General features: G+C 31.6%; 5 protein-coding genes across 5 annotated transcripts; 2 read left to right on the plus strand and 3 right to left on the minus strand.

Moving 5' to 3' along the window:
- Positions 1–2: 2 nt before the first annotated feature.
- On the plus strand, positions 3–2,218 carry LOC149484848 (uncharacterized). Its single transcript, XM_089701125.1, has 3 exons — positions 3–445; positions 615–873; positions 971–2,218. The coding sequence occupies exons 1-3, from the start codon at positions 254–256 to the stop codon at positions 2,203–2,205; spliced, it is 1,686 nt and encodes a 561-aa protein (XP_089557251.1). The 5' UTR covers positions 3–253; the 3' UTR covers positions 2,206–2,218.
- Positions 2,219–2,236: 18 nt separating this feature from the next.
- On the minus strand, positions 2,237–4,234 carry LOC149484849 (uncharacterized). The gene is made up of 2 exons (XM_089701124.1): positions 3,797–4,234; positions 2,237–3,395 (listed from the first exon to the last, which is right to left on the minus strand). The coding sequence occupies exons 1-2, from the start codon at positions 3,922–3,924 to the stop codon at positions 2,237–2,239; spliced, it is 1,287 nt and encodes a 428-aa protein (XP_089557250.1). The 5' UTR covers positions 3,925–4,234.
- Positions 4,235–6,209: 1,975 nt separating this feature from the next.
- Positions 6,210–8,521, minus strand: LOC149484850 (UPF0728 protein C10orf53 homolog). The gene is made up of 3 exons (XM_089700800.1): positions 8,350–8,521; positions 7,600–7,685; positions 6,210–6,434 (listed from the first exon to the last, which is right to left on the minus strand). Exons 1-3 carry the CDS (start codon positions 8,432–8,434, stop codon positions 6,210–6,212), a joined length of 396 nt encoding a protein of 131 aa, XP_089556926.1. The 5' UTR covers positions 8,435–8,521.
- Positions 8,522–9,854: 1,333 nt separating this feature from the next.
- Positions 9,855–13,807, minus strand: LOC149484851 (cytochrome P450 6a2-like). Its single transcript, XM_089701126.1, has 2 exons — positions 12,404–13,807; positions 9,855–10,113 (listed from the first exon to the last, which is right to left on the minus strand). The coding sequence occupies exons 1-2, from the start codon at positions 13,755–13,757 to the stop codon at positions 9,938–9,940; spliced, it is 1,530 nt and encodes a 509-aa protein (XP_089557252.1). The 5' UTR covers positions 13,758–13,807; the 3' UTR covers positions 9,855–9,937.
- A 3,734-nt stretch (positions 13,808–17,541) lies between these two features.
- LOC149484852 (dual specificity protein phosphatase 14-like) lies at positions 17,542–20,631 on the plus strand. The gene is made up of 4 exons (XM_089701127.1): positions 17,542–17,806; positions 19,028–19,256; positions 19,463–19,599; positions 20,156–20,631. The coding sequence occupies exons 1-4, from the start codon at positions 17,703–17,705 to the stop codon at positions 20,343–20,345; spliced, it is 660 nt and encodes a 219-aa protein (XP_089557253.1). The 5' UTR covers positions 17,542–17,702; the 3' UTR covers positions 20,346–20,631.
- Positions 20,632–22,900: the final 2,269 nt, after the last annotated feature.

Below are 22,900 nucleotides of genomic sequence, written 5' to 3' on the forward strand. Positions count from 1 at the left end.
GGCATGACGAAAGATTTTGAAATCCTCTTCCATAATGTGTGTTTACGTTTACTGAACAAGAAAAACCCTATATTTCGGTAATATACTTAAATTTAACGAAGATAAAAGCCATTTTTCAAAAAATATTTATTATCTGTGCAAAAACAGCTCGCAGGTGTCATGGCGTCGGCGTGACGTCAAACTTAGGTAAATACGTCAATATCTGTACGCTTGTCCAAGAAACTAAACAAAATATGTTAATTCATGCGTTAAAATGAATTTCAAATCTTATAAGTGCTGTGCGGTACCTCAGTGTACTTCCACATCAATAAAAACGCCAAACAAATTATTTGTACACGTTCCAAACAAGAAATTAATAAGGGGAAAGTGGTTAAAGCTCGCGCGGCGAAACCCCAACGATGTAGTTACGAATTCGCCACTTTATTTCTGTGAAGATCACTTTGATGTGAGTATGTTATCATATACTTATAGATTTTAAACTAAAAATGTTTCTATAATGTTAAATAATTGAAATTTGGCAGCTATAGATTCATTAATTTATTTAGGTTAAGTTTGTTTTGATAATGGCTATGATTCTTATTATCAATAATTCTAAACATTTCCTTTTCTTTCAGATGCTAAATGATATGGAAAATTATATGCAGTATCATGTGATGAAATCAGTATCACAAGTACGTATGAAACCAGGATGTATGCCCCATAAGTTTACATGCCAATCTGATAGGAAATCACGAACATCTGACACAACAGAGCGACCATATATAGGAAAGAAACGAAGAATGATGATTCTTGAAGAGTGTAAAAAGGAATTCGAAGAAAAATGTATAGTTACAAAACAATCAAGTGTTGAAGAAATTACATCCATTAGTTCAGGTATTACCCGTATTTTATTCTTATTGTTGCATATGTACTTAATAAGTATTTGTAGTCATAATTATAATATTAAAATAACAAAATATTTGTTTTACAGTTCAGCAGAATGTCGATGAACTTCCCCAATTGGCACCAAGAGTGTTGGATAAATCAGTTCAAGTAAACATATACAAAAAATACAGAAGTAAAGCTAACCAAACAAAAGTCAATTTGGTAAATCAGATGACATCACCATCAAAGCCATTTCAACATTCTGTCTCTACATCTCCATTTCAAATCAAGCATCACGGTCTTAATACTAACCCATCAAGGTCTAGTGGTAATTATTTGAGTAAAAAAGTTAAAAAAATAGAACACTCAGATAGTGATGCTTCTTATACCCCCTCTGTGACTCTAACAGAAACCTCAATACCTGTATCAATATCTGCTTCGGATTGTAGCGAGATGGTAGAGGATGACAAAAGAAGAGAAAATTTTAATGCTTTAGAGTGCACCTTGAAGAAAATTAGAAAAAACCCCCGTTCCTATATTGGTGTTCCTTTAAGTTGTTTTTATTTAGTTAACTTAATTGAAGAACAGACAAATATACCATTTAATCATATTTTACTATGTCTAAAAAAAATTAAATTAAATAATTCATTCCGTGAACTTGCTGATGATTTTGGAATTGATAAAACTTATCCAAGCAAAATTTTTTTGAAAAATATACCTATTTTAGCAAGTGTAATGCGTCCTTTTATTGTTCCATTAGTTAAGAAATTGATTAAAAAAAATCTACCAATGGCTTTTAGACATAAATACAATAATGTGACTTGCATAATCGACTGTTTAGAGATTGAAATACAGAAACCTTCAAATGCTTTAAATCAAGCCCTTTCCTGGTCTGATTACAAGAAAGCTAATACCATTAAGTACCTTATATCCTGTACACCTAATGGTTTGATAAATTATATTTCTAATGGTTATGGAGGCCGAATAACAGACACATGCATTGTTGAAACTTCTGACTTTTCAAAATGTTTGCAACCCAATATGTGGGTCATGGCAGATAGAGGATTTAAGCATGTGGAAGTATATTTAAGAAGAATGGGTGTGAAATTAGTACGGCCACCGAGTGTTGTATCTGGATGTAAGTTATCTAAAGCAGAAGCTAAAGAAACCAAACAAATAGCTAGTTTGAGAATTCATGTAGAGCGGGTGATAAGACGGATTCGTGAATTCAACATGTTAAAACCGCATGCTTGTCTTAACTTAAGTTTGGTTAAAGTTCTTGATGATGTTATAACTATAGCTTGTGGTTTGATTAATTTACAGGATTCACTTATTAAATAAAATATTAATTAAATTTCTGCATTTTTATTTACTATTCAATACATTTATATAACAATGGATATATATTGCATTTCCAGAATTTAATAATTCTTTCCAGAAAGCTTTTCATAAAATTTTCATCATAAGCGATGCAAATAATTTCTATGTTATTGTTAATTATAAATTCTGGGTCAGCGATGCAAAAGTAACAATTGTTTTTACCACTTAAGTACATTTGCAATTGCATCTGGGCAAAGCACTTCTTGTTTGGTTTACCATTTTTAATATAATTTTCGTAAGTTTTTCTACTGATGGGACATTTTATCTCCACTATGCCACCTGAACATATTCCATCGGGAGAACCAGCTAACATGGGATGTTTTTGGGATATAAACAACCCTGCATCGTATATCTCTTTCCCTAGTTTTTTGCTCACCATTTGTCTAACTTCTATTTCTAAATCTCTACCCCTTTTCATTGCTGGTGTGTCTGGTATCTTCCCACCCATTATAGAAGCAATCAGTGTTCCATCATTGGTCTGACACCGACTCACTTCATATGCTCTTGAAGCAGTCACCCTTCCATATCTCAGTTCGAACCAAAGATTACTTTTAGATTGGGCTCTCGTTTCAGCTTCTATCTTGTTGATAAGATCAATACTTAAATTAACTTTACTTAAAAATAAGTCACAACACTCTTCCTTATATGTAAACACAAGTTGGTGCATTGAGACACTAAGTATTTCATTACAAGTAAAATTTTCTTGATACTTTAGTATCTCACAGTTGTCTTGTTTTCTCTTTTTTCCTTCTTCTAGAAATTTTTCAAGGACTGTAGCGTTTAATGACATCATTGGGCTTCCTTTTGAAAGATCCTTTGCTGACAAATATTTTAAGGTAGTACCAACCCTTGATAGCCTTGATTTCTTCCAATAACATTGGACTTCTGTGCATGAAGGTTCTTCACTTCGCCTGTGGATCCACATAAGTAGCGCTATTGCATGCTTACATCCACCCTGGGCAGCAACACAATCATGGCATTCAATAGACACTATTTTCTCTTCTTCTTCATCAATAATTAATGTAACAGCATATAGTTTTGAGTGCACTTTATGCTCTGGGCAAATTTTGCACTTTACTGTACAAAGGTTTCTTTCCCGATTCAGTTGTACATAACTGATTGCATCATCCCCATATGATGGTCTTGAAGACCTGTAAAATAACCAAATTATATTGATTTGCTAAAAACATGATATTGATATACCTACCTACTTTATATTAATTTAGAAAAAATACATAAACATTGACTATTGCGATTTATAAGATTTTACGTGTTTACTTTGAGAAAAAGTGTTACTTAAGTCTCTAAAGAAACCCCTTAGTCGGTGCTTTTCTGTTACAGAAAATGTTTTCGGGTATTAACTGTACAACATTGTAGCAACCTACAAGCTGTGAAGGAGCTAACCTCAAAAGTAAACAGTTGCAATATTTATCGTAAAAATAACCTATGAAAGTGAAATAATATGAAACTAGAAATATGTATAATTACTTCTTGATTATATCAAAGTTGGTTTTATGTATGGTAAAGATAGATAAATACAAAATTAACTTACAAGGAAGTTTTCACATTTCTAAACTCAGACGAGCAAAATTCCTTATTTGTTGACAGGAATTCTCCCAACATTAACACGTCAATCCTAGGCAAATTTGAGCTATTTGCCTTAATAAAGCTCGGATCCATTATCAAAATAGATTGAAAGCGATAAATCACACGTAAAACAATATAAAATCAATCAAAATGCGTATGCACACAAACAAAACACACCTGACATGAAATTATTTGGATAAACTTTACGTCACGCGTTGTGATTGGTGTTTGAGTCAAAATGGCGGACTGTGGTATTTTAATGTTTTATTTTATTAAAAATATCAATAATCTTATTGTTTTAAATAAAAATAAGGCAGTATTTTAAAATTATTTAACATAAAGTTTCACCTAAATACACCAAATCGATCATTTATTGATACTGTCGTCATGCCTATTATACAAGTTAAATTTTATATTCTGGACTTTTTAGTTTTAAAGTTACTTACTGTTTTGTATCAGTCTGTTATATAAATTTAATACTGAAATACATAAAACACATAAAATTCTCTAAAAAATAAAATATAAATGATTGTTTAGTAGCTAGCTTTTCACATTGAGATGTGCTTGGAAAAATTATTATTTTATTAATTATGTTTGGGTCTCTTTTTAATATACAATATTTTTTTCTCCTTTTAATCTAATAATTTATACTTGTATTGTGATCACTCACCTTTGAGTAAGCAACTCGGTCTATTCTCTTATATTGTAAAATATTTGTATGTATTTGGTTGGTTTATAATACAAAAATGTGCTTTACTATTCAAAAGTTAACGATTTGGTTGCAGCTCATGTAAATTTCAAGGTGATGTATGTGTTTTTTTGGTGATTTGTTACTATTTATTTATTTTTAATTGGTACTTTCAAAAATCGAATGAATATTTGCTAGGATTGTCTATGTATGCGATTTTTTTAAACCACAGATATTCTATGAGTTCTTTCCAATATAGTTGTTTAAATGGTAATTTTAACGGAGTATTCCTTGTAAATTTATTATCATGTTACAATTTAGGTAATTGTTAATTAGGGGGTCTCTCAACCTGAATCTGTAGTAGTTAATTCATATTTAAGTATATTGTAATCATGTAAATTGGCTGTTTTAGAATTGTCAAGTACAGTATTGGTCGACAGACACCCTAATGCACTGTTCGTATATTATAATACTTATGAGTATGGATATTTTATCTTAGAGGTGGAATATATTGTACAGATTTAATGCCGTACCTAATAAATGGTCTATTTATATACATTTACGTTTTATTTCATATCTACCTTTAGAATAATTCCTTTTTGGGATAAAATCATTATTTTTTATGCAACTATAGAAATAGTTGTAACCAACATGAAGGTTGCTTCTACGTGTTTCAACATATTTCATGGAAAATTCTCGTTACAATTCTATAGAATAATTCACTGCAATCAAAATGTTATTAAATAAAATGACTATACAAGTTTATATTCCGACTAATAGTAACAAAAAATAAAATATTTCAAAATTTCTGCTTGTCATGCCTGATTTGCAAATATTTTAGGAAAGGCCTGAGTCCCAAACCTTAATGTTGGAATCTACCGGTACCTACGTATAGAGATCAAAATTAATAGAAAGATTGATCAGTGAAACAGTTAAAACATAATATTATATGATAATAGTACCTGTTCTATCATACCACTGACTTATAAAGCATTTTGAGCATTGGCCATTACATATAAAAATTGGATAATATGTTTGGAAACGGAGCTTTTACCTGTAGGTATATCACCTACAGAGTAATGCTTCAGGAATCTAAGAGCTAGCGCGCAAGAGCAACTTTTTTTGTCTCTCCCATCAACTCTATAGGGAGTTGCGTCGCTACGTACGCGCACCTTATTGATGGGAGAGACAAAATAGTTGCGGTGACAAAAGTTGCTCTTGCGCGCTAGCTCTAAGCATCTTCTTGTATTTCAACATTCAGTATAATTTGCTCAAAAAAATGACTTGTGTACCTACTCATAAGTGTCTTGATAATCTTTTAATTACTGGCTTTGATAAAAATGTCTGACGGGCTTAGTACGTAGTAGTCGTAGCACGTCGTAGTATATATTTTTATCAAATGGTGTCAAATGACCGACAATATTCAAGTACTTAGGTACTATTGTTTGTCGTGTTTACAAGATAATGGGTTCAAACAATAAGTACCTATTGTTAGCTGTCTGCCCTTACTTTAAATTTAATTATAATTGCTTCTTACTCCGATGACCTCGTGATGAAAGGAACAGCTGCAGAAAATAATAGCAATTCTTTTCATTGAAACTGATTGAACTTAAAAAAAGCTAAAGTAGAAGAAGTCTGTAAAAATTGCAAACAAATAAAACTAAAACTGGAAATGTATATTCATAAAAAATCATTTAACATTTAAATTGTCATCAAGAGCAAACGGCCAATATTCTTTTGGCGCGAATTCGCTTTTAAACACAGAGTCGTCAATGTAAGCCCATAACCACATGTATGTGCGAGCTCGAAGGAACTTTCCAGAAGATTCTACGACCGCGTTGATCGCGCGCCGGCACACGGGATCTTGTTCTGAGGGGGTGTTGAAACAGAGGTTTTTGATGTTGCACCTGAATACCTAAAACATATCTTATAAATACTAACCATATCATTACCTGAATGTTAAACGTACTAAAAGATTTATAACATTTTGATTTGTTAGTCGCTAACTCGTCAGTAGCCTTCTAATCATTTTATAATTATTAGGTACCTAGGTATGTACTAGAAAAATTATTCCGTGCTACATGACGTGATTCAACATTTTAGTGACATATTAATACTGTGATAAACAATAGGTATCTAATTTGAATAGAAACAAGGTAACGTTAATTAATATCTGTTCTAATGATCAACGTATTATAGATATATTATTATTCTTCTTATTCTTATATAAACATAATTACGTATCTATTGTGTTATACCCTTCAATAACACATATAAACACCATTACCATTATATATAACTTTTAATACAAATACTATATAAATTTATATTTTAGGGCTCAAGATAGAATTATTATATTTTATGCTTTATTTTCATAATACGTAGTAGTACCTATAGGAATTACCGAATTAGAATCAATTAGAATCAGTAGGTAATTTAATATTATTTTTCGTAAATTATTCATCATAATTCATACATTGTTTCAAGTAGGTATTGTGTGAAACACATATGATATCATATCGCATATAATTGCTTTTTAAACAAAGGAAATTTCCTGATTTACAATTTGCACAGTGCACACTTTAAATCTAGATATTAATTATCACATCTAAATGTTCACATTCTCTACATTATATTATAATGGGCACATATTTGTTTATATTATGCATATTATGATAGTCTAATCTGTTACCACTACCAATTTCGCGAGATAATGCAGTACCTTCTACCTACCGATCTACATTTAAATAAAATTTACTTTTATTTTTATTGTGGAGTAAGAAAATAATATTGTTTCCATATTATGTAATTCGCAAATTATTTATATACGTAATACGACAACGATATGTGCACTGTGTTTGTAATCACAAACATTACCAATTAATTAAGTACGAATTAACTTAGTTAGGTATATTTAAATTATAAGGAGAAATGCAAAATTAATCAATTCTTATAATCTTTACGCCCGCTTGAAATGTAGGCATTATATCACATATTTTAGCTAGCTTAAAAGGCTTTATCTACTTTAAAAAGGTCAAAGAGAAGAAAATTCATCATTTTCATAAGAAAGGCGATTTTACCTCATGACCACACATTTCTATCATGCAGTAGTTCACGAAGTCCACGGGTATCAAGTCCACACGAAATCCCAATGTTTGCAGATATTCTATTTAAAATAAAGTATTTTTAATATCATAGCTTAATCAGTAACTTAGAGGTAGGATATATTTTCATTATAAACCTGAGTAGGTTTTATAGAAATCGTCACATTTTTCTATTCATAAACATCATACCTACATAGTACATACCTACATACTACATTTTCATACACATAGACATTTTTAATACTTTGATAAATACAAACTACGCACTATCTCACAGTAATCTATTCACACGTCGCTCTATTTCGAATCATCACACCGTTATAGGTAGGTGTAGACAAGATATTATGCATGCATTACATGCATTGAAGCATGTATTATATGCTCTTCCATAATCATACATTGATTAGTAGAATTCAAAGGATTGGGTACTTTACGGCAGGATAAACAGCATGTGAATATTATAATAATTATTAAAAGCTAAAGAGAGGACTTTTACTTCGGCGAGCTCTATTTCTAAAACTACAACAGACAATATTCAATGCATATAATATCATGTACTGTAGGTACTTGTGTATTTAAATGTAGATACATATACTTAGTAGAAAACGTTACCCAGGAATGATGGGCATTGCACATTCGAATATTACTAAAAAAAAAGTATCATCTCTACACTCTGCAGTATAATAATATGTATTACAAGATAATAATATTACTTTGCTCTGGTACCTCTCAGGCCTCGCAGTTTTTGTGGTTTATGTGACAACGTGAAAAATGTATCACAAGGTCCGTAATATATTCGTACATATTGCATTGAGATAAATTATTTGGTTGTAAATGTTTATAAAAAGGTTAAGAAAAACTTTATAAAATCGCTCTATCGCGAGATGGAATTGAAAGATGTCATATTTCGGAGATAGAGCGAATAATTTATGTACAGATAAGCAATATAATATAATTATGGGCTTGGGAATATATATTACTTTTGAATGCATTTTTTATTGTACTCTAATAAACAATACTGAAATTTTCAACTGATAACATTAACCTTCACATAGAGAAAGTCAAAGACGAATAAGAAACGAGAAAAAGTTATCCATGCGCGCTCATTTACCTAATAATTACATTACCTTGGTCATTACATAGGTAAATTTGACCTAAGGTTGCCTGGAAGAGGTCGTATAGATCGTACCTAAATATATAGCACAAAATATAGCGCTCTAGGTGCGAGAGTATGCTCTGGCATAATTTGTTGTCCACGCAATGAATGATTTGCCGTGATAAATAGTTGTAGGTTACAGACTTCCTCGCGCTTATTAAGCGCGTCACACACGGTGAAGATACTATAATATTTTATCTTAAGATACTGTTATATTTTGTATTACAGTATCTTAACGCATCCGGTATCAGCGTTCGGACCATCACGCTGGTCATGATGGTCCGAACGCTGATACCGGATGCGTTTAGATAATGTAATATAAAATATAACAGTATCTTAAGATAAAATATTATAGTATCTTCACCGTGTGTGACGCGCTTTAGTGTTGTTTAAGATACAAAGTAAATATTTTGAGAAGTTTTAAAACAAAAAGTAGCCCATATCACTCCTAGGCTTTTTTTTTATTGGTAATAGGGAAGCGCTTGACTACAATCTCGCCTGATTTTTCACTCCACAGTGAAAGATAAACAAACATACTTCCGCATTTTCAATATTAGTAAGGACCTTTCCTTTTCCACTTTGGGTACCAACATATATTTTTTATCTATGTAGGTATTATCATTTTATCATTGAAGACTTGTTTGATTGCTGTTGTTATCACAGTGTTATTTTTATATTTTATAAAATGTAATTAAGATAATAATTTTTCTGTCTTAAGCCTTTTATGGCAATAGAATTTGTTTTGTTTACCCTTGTATTGTAACTGTGATTGTAACCTTTGGAGAAACAAAGAAAAAAATATGATTAATAATTCGATTTAAGAGCTTAGGTTTCATTATTAAATGATTGAATGTTTTTTGCCTTGAAATGCAAGTTAATATGTAAATGTTTAAAAGGCTAAATATTACTTTGACTTAGTAACAAAAAAATTGTGAAGAGTTTAAACGTTTGAGAAATATAATAATACCTATATAATGCAAAGCTTCGATTTTTAGCAAATATAACACAACCCAAAAACTACGGTTATCGACTATCGCTAACTAACTTATCATATATAGGAAAAATAAAATAAAAATTAATAAATTAAAATCATTTATTCCTTATTAATATACTTAACGAACAGCAAAAACTAGTGTTCGTCAAAAATTATGATAAAACTTATTCCTTTTTTCTTAAAGTCAATTTAAGGGGTATCCCCCCCTTTATGCCTTGTACGACATTCATCCAAGGGTTAAGTGGTAGTTCCAGGGGGGTATTCTCTGCTGGTTCAACGGAGAATCTTTGAAGAATTGCTGCCAGACCAGCTAAGGACTGCATCTGGCCCAAACGCGCACCTGTAAGGAATATACATTATTTTGGCAAACTTATTGTTATTTCGTAACTCGGGATATATCTTCTTTACCTTAATCGTAATGGAGAAAAATATGTCAGAGTATTTTTATTTTCTAAGACATTTTCTTGAAAATTCAAACAAATAGAGCTTATGCTCTAGGGTCTACCTGATATATTTTTTGAATATAAGCCTAAAGTTAAAATTATGGTTAAAATAAACAACGTCTTCTTAAGAATTTTATGATGTATCAAATTATTAAATACCTACCTAGCATATGATTTATGCTGATGTTGCATCAAGGTTATTAGGCTTTACAACTAATTTTTGACGATCTTAAATACATCGTAATTTTTTATACTTCACTACATAGTATAAAACAAAGTCGCTTTCTCTGTCCCTATGTCCCTATGTATGCTTAAATCTGCGGTTTTTTAATAGATAGAGTGATTCAAGAGGAAGGTTTTAGTATATAATTTATTATGTTTTAGACAAAGCGGGCGAAGCCGCGGGCGGAAAGCTAGTATGATATAATGATAAATTATGATATTGTACTCAACGTAAACAGTGACATTGACCATTATTGTCCTTTATATTATCATTTAAGTTATCATTATCATATATTAACAAAAATTTTACTCCTGGCTTAATGATTAGGTTTAGGTATCTTCTTTTTTATTGAATGATATGAATACAGTAAATACATAATAGGTAATTATTGAAGATTTATAAATTATTCGATGTCTCATTAATTATAGTCTGAATCTAAATGTATTTTATTTATTGTTCGAGTTAATTCTATTTTAATTTTTAGTAACTATACTTGAGCTTCACCTAGGGTTGCCAACACTTCATCATCAAAATATAGTATTTTTCAAAATAAGGTGTAAAAAATATAGTACATTTAAAAAAAATATAGTATTTTATGGGAAAAAACAAAAAAAAAAAAAAAAAAAAAAAAAATAGACAAATATATATTTATTTTTATAAAAACTATATTTTTTTGCACTTCTTGCACTGTGTAAGGGAGCGTCCATAAATTACGTGAGGTGTTTTTGTCCATATTCTGACCCTCCCTCCCCCTCTGGTGAGATATCATGAGATTTTATTGAACCCTCTCCCCCATCCCCCCATCTCACGTGAGATTTTTCAAAATGTGGGTTTCGTTTATTTGTCATTGTAAAAAGAAAAAAGAAATTGCTTCGTGCTTTTGTTTACGACTAGTTAAAAATAGTAATTAATAGATATTGCTGAATGTTATAACAAGGTAACAATAGAATATTTAAATCTTAACCGTAACATTAAAATCTTAAGCATGTTATTTGGATTAAATGGACCAAAAGAGTATAATTTGTTTTGTTTCAATTTAAAAAAAATTGCGTGATATTTGCTGACACTCCCCCCCTCCCCAACGTAAGGTTAGATGAGATTTTACTCGACCCCCTCCCCCCATAGACATATCATCACGGACTTTTCTGTAGACCTTTTCAATGTGTACAATACTTAGTACATTATTTTGATAAAACTCGTAGGGTTCAGCCTGCGTTTGCAATGTAAGCGGAAAAAATGTAATTATTTACGACATCGCATTAGAAACCTCAAAAATAACAGTACTTCTCCACTATTTAATGGATGTTATTATACATATAAACCTTCCTCTTGAATTACTCTATCTATTAAAAAAACCGCATCAAAATCCGTTGCGAAGTTTCAAAGATTTAAGCATACAAAGGGACATAGGGACAGATAAAGCGACTTTGTTTAATACTATGTAGTGATGATACACTATGTACTTGTGTTTCTTTCTTCTCGCCACTGGTATATGCGCAATAGGTTACATCACTTAGCCATCTTAACAATTAAAAGGCGCGTTTTTTTTTTTTTAATGAAGGATTTGTTTGTAACATTGTCGGTGTTGAAAATATAGTATTTTTGCGTACTATATATGTTTTCAACAGTATATAGTACGCAGACCCGAAATATAGTACAATACTATATATTATAGTACGGTTGGCAACCCTAGCTTCACCTACAATCTACATGTTAAATTTTCATGAATTGATGATTTTGATGGCATATTAACATGAGCTTTTTTTTGGCTTCAATTTAACATAAAATAATATTATATAATCTGTATATTTAGGTTCAATGACCTTAAATAAACATATCACTCGCGATACCATGATAAAACTTGTCTGTACCTAATTTATAATTTCAAGCCCATATTGTATTTAATTTGAGTTAATTTCGCGTAAAATTCAATTTACTTAAAAATTACATGTAAATTAACTCACCGATACAATTCCTCGGACCAGAACCGAACGGTAAATATGTGAATTTGTTGAGATCTTTAACTTCTGTTGCGAATCTTTCCGGCCAAAACTCATTGGGCCTATCGAAGTATTTCGCATCCTTTTGTATTGCTTGTATCGGGATGATCACTCTCACACCAGGATCTATTGTAATTCCTAACTGGGAGATTGTATAACTTTTAGTGCAAACCCGATTTAATATTCCCAAAGAAGGGAACAATCGCATGCCCTCTTTGAATGCCATATCTAGAAGGGTCATTTCTGCGATAGCGTCATAACATAGTTTATTATTATATTTCGATAGAACTTGATCAATTTCGTTTTGGATTTTGACCTGTATGTCTGGATTGAAAGCAAGTTGGTGTAGCGTGAAACTGGTGGCCGAGGAAGATGTTTCGAAGCCAGCGGCGAAGAACACAAAAACTTGGGCAACAAGAATACGGATATCCATATCTAGCTCCGCAGGTTTCGGCGCACCGTTCTCATCGAAGTTCTCAATAGAATCTCCATAAATTTTACTTTTCTCAGATAGCTCCAATAGAAGGTCTATGAAATCGTGTCTACCTGACGGTTTGTAATTCCTCTGTTCAAATATCGATACAACAATATTAGTTATAGCTTCTTCTATATCCTTGTCCGAAAGATATAATTTGCTTCCTAGTTTTGGAAACAATTCCCAAAGACCTAACACAAGAATGTTGCGTATGGATCGCGTAAACATTTTTTTCCCTAAAGCTCTAAACGCGGAATGTTCGTTGTTAATGCTGTCCATTTCAATGCCGAAACCGCAAGCTCCAATGAATTCGGTCGTAAACCGCGCCATCAATTCTCTAACATCGCAAATTCCGCCATTTTTCACAGCATTATCACCTGCAACGTGCAGTTTCTCTGCACAATTCACAATTAAAGGAAACATAGCCTTTAATTTGGCCGTAGTGAAAGCCGGAGTCAACCTTTGACGCAGTAATTTCCACGCATCTCCTTCGATATGAAACAGACTTTTCGATAGAGTTTCTTTATCTTGATTTTTCCCAATACCTCTCACATAAAAGTGATTGAAATCGACATTGAGGATGTCTCGTGCGATGTCCAAATCTCGTATGATCAATTCCGGAGCAGAACCTCTGTAGTAGCCGACCACTTTCTCGTTTGGATATTTTTTGTACAACTCTCCAGATATTTGCGTTAAACTTTTGTATCCGAAGAGATTGTTGAAATGATTTCCAAATATCGGCAACGGTGGCTCATGTTTCACGTTTCTTTTACTCCAGTATCGATAATTTTGTGTTAAATATAATAAAGCAACCGCGATAAACAATAACACGAATATAAACATAATTAGACCGGTCGGCCTCGAGGCTGGTTCTACACTGCACGATTCTCATTTATGTTAGCTCTACCTCTACAGATAAGTTGCGATCACAGATTGAATCATGTTGCAGTGAAATAATATATTTTGCCTTTTGGTATAACGCCTTATATATACTATACCTATATATCTATACCACACACCAGTTACCACACACTAGCCAGTCCTTATTTAAAAGTTACATATTATAAATCAAAGACGTTGCCTATACCTGCGTGCCTGTCTGTATATTTATTGGCTATAAAATTGAATACTATTGCACCTATTTCCATTTTCAGTTTTTATAGGTACTTAGTTAATTTTTAAGACTCCATAAAAAAAAATTTTCAATTTGAATATTTTCATTATAAGCCAGTGTCATACAGTGTCATACAATGTTTTTTCCTGACTTTTATAATTATTTTTTTTGAGCCAGTTCGTTTCTTAGGGTTCCGTGCCGAGGTGCCTACCGAGAAAATGTGTAACAACTAATTCTAAAAAAAAAGATTAAAAAAAAATATAACAAGTTTGAAACTAAAACTTGATTCATTTTGATTCTTGAAATTTTCACACAATCTTTAGAAAATTCCCTTAAAATTGTAAAAGAATAATTAAATGAGAATAAATCAAATATTTAAGATTTATAAAAGATGATAATTGTGAGATCTATATTAGATAAATTATTTTCCTGTTCGTGTTGTTCTTAAAAAAATACATAGAGGTCAGCCTTCAGAATAGCTTATTCAATATTTGTACGGAATCCTTAGTGTCGTGAGTGCGATTCGTACTTCACCGATGTTTTTGAGTGATTATATTCATAATATAAATGACTACGGTCGGTACCTACCTTGAAATTAATATCATATAATTATGTTGCCAGACTCCTACACAGTTACGAGTATTATGGTTGTAAGGTTATTACTAGTCAGTTTGCTGTTGTTAATTTTTTGTATTTTTGGTTATGTAAAAATTGGGTTTAGATTGGCTTGTTTAAACGATGGAATCATCGTGGAATCATCCATGTTAATGAATGCAAGAAATAATAATAAATAAAAAAAAAACACAAAGGATGCAGCATCCAATTTTTATGGGCATAGAGATTACTCCCACTTGTTGTGGGAAAAAATGGTCTCTATGAAAAATGTAAATACCTACCTAACTATTTTCTCCTATAAAAAATTATTTTGAATAGTTAGCATATATGATAATAACTATCAACATTTATTGATGTTTGATTTTAAGTAAGTAATATATATCTACCTCCTCAAACCTATGGAAAATTTCAATTTTTAAAGTCTTATTTAAAATAGTAAAATAAAGTTTTATTAAACTGTACATAAATAATTTTCAGATAATTAATGGAAAAGACAATTTATTTTTTGTACCTACGTTCGTTTGGTGAGGAACCGCCGACTTTTTACACGCTTTATATTAGCTTCACCTGTATGTTTGTTTGTTTGTAACCGACTTCTTTGGGCGCGATTTTGACCCACTTTAAACGGCCAGATTTCGTTCAAACTTTGTAGATTTATTCAGGACCGATGACAATACACTAATTTGATAAAATTTTCTATTTTTTAGTTCGGTTTTCTATAAAAAACGTGTTTTTTAGTTTTTTTTAACTATTATTATTGAGTAATATGTGACCTCTGTTCCAAATTAAGTTAGGTTACGAAATATTTACACATGCTAAACATTAACATGGCATTGATGTATTCATAAAAATTATAATAATAATAGACGGCACGTGTTGATTAAAGTTCGCTTTTTAATGTACATTGATATTACTAGGAAAAACACACAACATATTTGCGTAACTTTCAATAAAACCCTAGGTCAAAACATGTGTTTTGTTAAAATGCCAAACAAATATTACAAATAGTTGTAATGAGTACATAATTTCTATGCATTATATTTGATTATACTTAGGCGTATAATATCTCAACAATAGACGTCGTTAGAGAATTACATATATTGTTTATAAATTGATGATCATAAATTCAATTATTAGAACACTAACAAATGTTACACTTTTTATTATTGTACTAGGTTTGTGACTTTGTGGAGACGAATGTTTGTTAGTCGTTGACTCTACAGTCTAGGTACTCTCTAGTTGTTTCGAAGATTAGATCGAACAGATAGAAATGTGTTATATGTAAACAAATGCATAAACAGCTACAGTAGATAATATCTAAAATTGTTTATTAACACTTGTTAGCAAAATGAGTTTTGTCACACTCTCTTTTTTTAATTTAGATATAGAGAAAAAAACAAACATTATAGAATCCGTTTATACAGCAATTACATAGGCACAATTTCGCATGACATACCCGAGACAATGTTATTTTATATATTTGTGGGTATATACTGAATAGATAATATATATGTGTAGTTAAAATACAATAACAGTGCCTTTTTCAGACTGTAATGATTATCGTTTTTGTAGAGTTTTCAAATAACCGTCATTATAGCCTAAACCCACTACTCGATTCGGCAGGTATCTGTTTTTTATGATTTTTTTTAAATTAATATTTAGGAGGTAGGTACACAACGGATTAGTGATAATTTGCTTGTAAAAAAATAGCTGCAAGTATTTGTAATTAGTTTAATCATTTTGCTTATAGATATAAATTGCACTTACAATTGTAAAATTAATTATTAACAGTCATTTTTGTTGAATATAAATACATTTTTTTCCAATTACATATTCACAGACTTATCGCTAATCCTCTGTGTACAATTTTAATTTTAAATTAATTTTAATAAAAAACAGATACCTGCAGAATTGAGCAGTCAGATTTCAGGGTATAATCACAAATGGTCATTTAAAAAAAAACTTTAGATAATTATAATAAAATTATAATCTTATATTATAAAGGCAGCGTAAATTAAATTCACCTCAACTCATTTACCATTTAGTATCATCAACAATCGGAATGATATGAAAATAACATCGCCTGCAGGAATATAACTGCAACTCTCTGTCTGCTGTTTCATAAATAGCTGCTACTATAAAACCCACAGTAAATATTTTTAAAACTGTAAAAAATCTGAATTTATCCAAGCCATAAGTACATGTGTTTTTTATTCATGACAAGATTCAAAATATTTCACACTATTTTTTTTACTGCCACCTAGGGGTTACCATGATATTTTAAAGCAGTATTAACTCCTGTATGGGAAAGTGATGGCGCAAGATGACCTGTGTCATGTTATATTCTGTTATTTTTCCACACTGGAAACACACTTCCACAAAAAGCTCTACTGTATATACTGTTTTTGGACTTGATAGCTGAGAGTACCCCTGAAAGGTAAGTAGGTACCGACTCTTAAAAATTTTGGAAAGAAAATTTTACTCAATGAAAACACTCCAATTGACAATTATAAAAAACATGAAACCTGCATTCAAAGATGCTGATAGTATAAAGAAATATTTCCAAAATCATTAAAATATTATGTATAATTTTTAATCTTCGCAAGAAAACACGTAAAAAAAGTTAACAAACATGTTATAGTTTGTTTGACCACATAAACTCATTCGATCAATTATCAGGCAGGTAAACTTACATAAATTGTAAAGTTCAAATGTTATCATCGCTTATGAGTTATGAAATGAGACCCATAGACCCATACAACTAGAATCAGCAACAAAGTCAATAAAGGGCAAAGTAAACAAAACAAGAGTCACCGTAGTACAAGAATAACCCTGGAATGCCGGATATTGCAGGCATTCGAGATTTACAGGTGTTCATATTCTTGCTTCTGAATTCAGGCAGCAGGCTGCCAGTACGCGTTCACATGCCGGCGCGTACGCACGTGCCGATCGATTCGAAGTAGCGTTGTTTACACGATACGTAGTAAGACTCGATCGTGGATGGTGAAAATTGTGTGAAAGGAGTAGATACAATAAATTAAATAAGTTTTAACACCGAGATGAAGGTACTTACGGTAGAAGATAAAGTTGTTAGTGTGGGGAATGAGAGAGAGCCTACTGTAGACGTTGAAGTTCCGAAATCTATAAGGGAAGAATTAAACAGGTGAGGGTCTAGGATGCAAAATATTAATGAAAATGAAAATAAAATTAGTATCACATTGAAATTGTAAAGTAGACTCTTCCTCTCGCAAATAATTGACAACAGGTGCATTGTTTATAGTCTAGATTTTTTTGAAATAATAAAGACTAAAGTGTTCCGATGTAGAGGAATGTTAATTTAAAACTTTTACGTATTAGATAACATAAAAACTGATTTTAAAACATTGGAAAAGAAAATAATTGTAAGATATACAAAAATTTAACATAAACAATAACTCCAAATAACAGACCTTAATTTAATTTAAAGAAACGTGAAAGCTTTACTATAAGAAACATAAAAAAAAGTTTAAGAGAGATTTTAATTGTGTGATGTGATTGATGATTGAAATAATAGACGATTGAAAATTATTAAGACAAGTATAGATATAAGATAATATAATAAATCAGCAATACCAAATAATAATAACCATATCTGCAAAAATTTCATAAAATGAGTTGTATATAAGCAAGTTCGTTAGGTCAGACGCTCTTGGCTCTTCTCCAAAATGATACAACCGCGTGGTATGCGCTGTTTACGCATTGTTGATGTTTTTCATAGTACCGATAATGGAATGCTGTTTAATTCATTTTAATTTTAACAGAAATATGTATAATATTGTAATATTATACGTTATCATGAATGCTGTTATATATAACATTATAAAATATAATATAAAATAGTTAAACATTTAAAAATAATTGCGATCTATTGATGAACGAAATCATCTGGAATGTGTTTAAAAATACACAAAAAAGCATAGCTAATCATTAATATAGGGAAGATTACATGTGTGACGGCACAGCCATTGCGAATCCCATTAAATAGATAAATTGGTACGAGATCAAATTAATGTGACAATCATGTATGAAGACTAGAGTCGAGCTTTAAAACGATAGAGTATTATTCTAATCCAACGATATAACAGAAATCCCTTGTTGATGTATGACGATTTGTTTACGAATTTATAGTTCATCTTTGTTGGCGAACTTTCTCTTCAATAAATAATTTTGAGACACCATTTTTTAATAAAAATATTAAACAGTCTACTCTGCACTAAATAAATACACATCGACGGTGATTTATAAAATTTATCTTAAAGGTTAAATTTCTTACCAAATTAATTAAGGTTAAATTTCTTACCAATTAAGGTTCTGAAAATTACCAAATTAAATTTATTGTCTACAGAGGTTGCCCCTTGGGAGTGTCCCGTGTGATCGACTCAGTATACATATGTGGTGCCCATGCGTTGCCTGGAGCTGTGAAGGCGTTACGACCAGGTCTTGTGGTCAATGCTGCACCAGAACTACCACCGCCACCAGAAGACTATGTTCCCAGGCATTATGTACCACTCCTGGACACACCTAATTCAGATATGCATCCTTATATGGAGAGCGTTGCAGACTTAATACATGAAGTGAGTAATTTTCTGTAAAAAAAATCATAAATTTACTTTTAATAGGAACATAAGGCTAGCGTAAAATAACAGAAAACAGTATATAGTTTAAAACAGTATCAGATTCAATAGTTTCACAAAATACCTTTTTTTGTTTACTTTCAGAAGATTACCAGTCAAGCCATATCCACGTGTGCCAATTATATAATGACTAATATTTGTTTCAGGTAGTTGCAAGAAATGAAGAGGTTCTAGTACATTGTGTGGCGGGAGTATCTCGCTCAGTCACCCTTTGCTTGGCGTATCTGGTGAAATGGCACAAGATGACCCTGAGGGACGCCTACCATCACATGAAACGAAGAAGGTAAGGATTGTATGTAATTTTGTATTTGATAACTTCATTAGGTGTTTTACTACTTTTGGTGGTTAAGTTATCACTTGTCTGATTGTAGTGTGGTCTGAAGAACAACGCATTCTTTATGTAGTTTGCCAATTCATTAGTTAGAAGTAGACCATCTTACCCAAATCATACCAAATTATCTTAATTTCATACATTACGCAAATGGTTCGAAAAACGATGAGTCATTCCTATCTGCATCAGTATCTGTGCATCTGAACGGATGGGTGACCGCATTTTTGGTTGCTTTGGTCTTAAAGATATAAATATGTTAGAAGTGAAGCTCATAAAGATATTTTAAATACCTACTGTTGATACATAATAAAGGACAATGTTGCCCTTTTAAAATATGTTATAAAAATTGAAATTGTCCAAGTCAAGTCCAAGACATCTGAACAAATGAATGATTCAGAGAATGTTAACGACATAGACCTTGTTTATATTAGGTCAATTATAGACGGAGTATTACAAAAGCAAAACATAAAAAATTGTATAATTTCAGCTAGATTACGGTATTTTGCAGGCCACAAATCCGACCGAACACAGGATTCTTCAAACAGCTCATAAAATACGAAGAGAGACTATTTGGAGAGGCGTCAGTTAAAATGGTGTACTGTGAAGCGATTGACAAAGAGATTCCTGATGTATACGAGCCAGATTACAGCGGCATGACGTGGTTCAGACAACGGTATGGACCTATTGAAAATAGCTAGCTGTAAACCAGTCGCGTAATTATTCTACGATTATAAGGCACTGATGTAATAGTCTTAAGTTGAAATGCTTGGAGTAATTGGGTTATGCACGCTATTTATAAGACTGAGGAATGAGTGTGAACGATAATGCCTAGTTAACTTTTAGCAATTAAGGAATTATGAGTTATGTTACGTTTATAAGAAGCGTTGTAAATTATTTGTGCTGTATATTAAAATTGTGATAATTTATGTAATTTTGTGTAAGCAATATTATGTTAAGGGACCAAATAAATGGAAATGATTTTTATGTTTGTATTTTTATTTATACCCAAAGAATACATAAATGATAAATCCAAAATTCACCAATCAAAACACTTTATAGATAGAGACTGTTTCTGAAACAGTTCTGAAAATGCAGCCTTGTAAAGAAAACTCATTGATTAAATTTGCCTTGATCCAAATATCATACTTACCAAATAGTAAGGGAGTAAAGAATAATGACTAATTCCATTGAAGCAATGTTGTTGGCCCCGTGGCATTGAGCGAGCGTTCAAAAATACATTGGCGCCGAAGTTAGGTACGCGTGTCATTCAGAGCTAATAGTAAGCTATTGTTTTTAAGTTTTACCCTTAAGTACTGGAAAATGAATACTGAAGAGCAGTTTCAGCAACGACAATAGCTTTAGTTGGAAGTACACATTGGTTTTTAGAGTTAGTAGGCGGTACACAAAGGGTCAAATTTGTATAATAGCTTGTGTAGCGCACGTCGTAGAAGCCTACATGACTTCTATTAGGTGCTACATACGATACGATATAGACCATTGTTCACAAATATGCGCGATTGGCGTCATTTTGTTTCAATTTTTTTGGTGTCAATAAATAAAATGTTCTGTTTGAAGTAAGACTAAGACTTAATAAATTCAGATCATATTACATACAATTCTTGAATTGGATCTAGTCTTATTTTCTAGTAAAATAAATTTTAGATCATACGAAACAGTCATGTGTTTCTTCATTATTTTAGTCTATCCTGGTTGTTAAGAATTTTATATGGATTTTTTTGAAGGATGAACATAAATTAAGGTTTTTATTTAGTTTTTAAAATGTGTTTATGTGAATGTTTTATAATTATTATGGGCACTGGGTGTTATTAATGTTTGGATAAAATTTAAGATGTCTGAATTGTGTTTAAATTTTAAAAGCTCTTAAGTCTTTTACTGCTGTATTAAAATCCTATTGGAACACATAGTTAAAGCATTGAAGTTTGAACATGTAGATGATTTAGATAAAATATCTAATCGCTACGTAGTATAAAACAAAGTCGCTTTCTCTGTATGCTTAATTATTGAAAACTACGCATCAAATTTTTGATGTTTTTTTTTATAGATAGAGTGATTCTCAAGGAAGGTTTTAGTATACATAGACAAAGCGGGCGGAGCCGCGGGTGGAAAGCGAAGGTAAAATATAGCACTTTAATTGACAATTACACGTGTACGACTTTTTCAGTACTAAATATAATTTTTTCAAGCAGTCTTCGCCAAACAAGTACAATGCGTATCCCTTCTTCCACCCTGTCACATAGATTTTGACCACTTGCCAGATTGATGTGGTATGTCACATTTGACATGTTAATTTGGGAACTATGATTTATTTACAAAACGAAATGTGGTCTTATCTTGATAACAATAAGTACTTATTTTGCTCGGTCATACTCACGTGACTTGGCAATGAAAATCAAGTTCAATGTTTTTGTTAATTAGCCATGCCACCCACATATACATGTCCATAATTAGAAATTGGCAACAATTTTAAAGGACCTTTGCGGCCAGTGACACCCTACAGTTGTTTTAGAAAAGTAAAAATACAAAAATGACATAGGAAAGATCAAAGAAGTTTGTAGAAATTAATTGTATTGTTACCCTTAATTTGTACTGTTGTAACATAACATGTCCAGTCCAGATAATATCATTTGAATGAAGTCAGTCAGCGTAAGTACTGTGCTGTTTTACAGACAAATTTTAGTTCAATCTGACAAATTACGCTGCATTTTATATTTACCATTGGAAATATTAAAAACACGCATATCCACAAAGCCGCGAACATTAAAATAAAATTAGAAAAGTAAAGAAATTTGTCCCACTTTTCCAATTTATGACACCTTTGCGAATAATCATCGCCCTGGATTAAAGAACTGAAAGATATAATTGCGGCCTTGTAGTCATTTGATGTGTATACAGATTCCGGCTTATTATTTGGCAAACGGCACATACCTTCGCGAAGGTAACCAATAAATTGTATCTTGGATTAGTCCCAGAGACCTTGCCCTTGGCGGTAATTAAGGGCTCGTTACGGGACTGGGCTTGACAACGATAGTATTACGTTTTACTTTTGCTCTTAACTCATCACCATCCATACAACGTAATAGCTACTCTGTAATAATAATAATAAACACTTTATTGCACACACAAACAAAACAAAATCAAACAAAAAATACAAACAAAGTAATATAGAGCGGTACAAAATAGGCGGCCTTATCGCTAAGAAGCGATGTCTCCAGGCTCACTCTGTAATAAAGAC

This window comes from Colias philodice, chromosome 11, assembly GCF_061535455.1.
Source record: "Colias philodice isolate Cphi_HAF_F1 chromosome 11, ilColPhil1 Martin Lab GWU primary, whole genome shotgun sequence".
NCBI classification, from domain to species: Eukaryota; Metazoa; Arthropoda; class Insecta; order Lepidoptera; family Pieridae; genus Colias; species Colias philodice.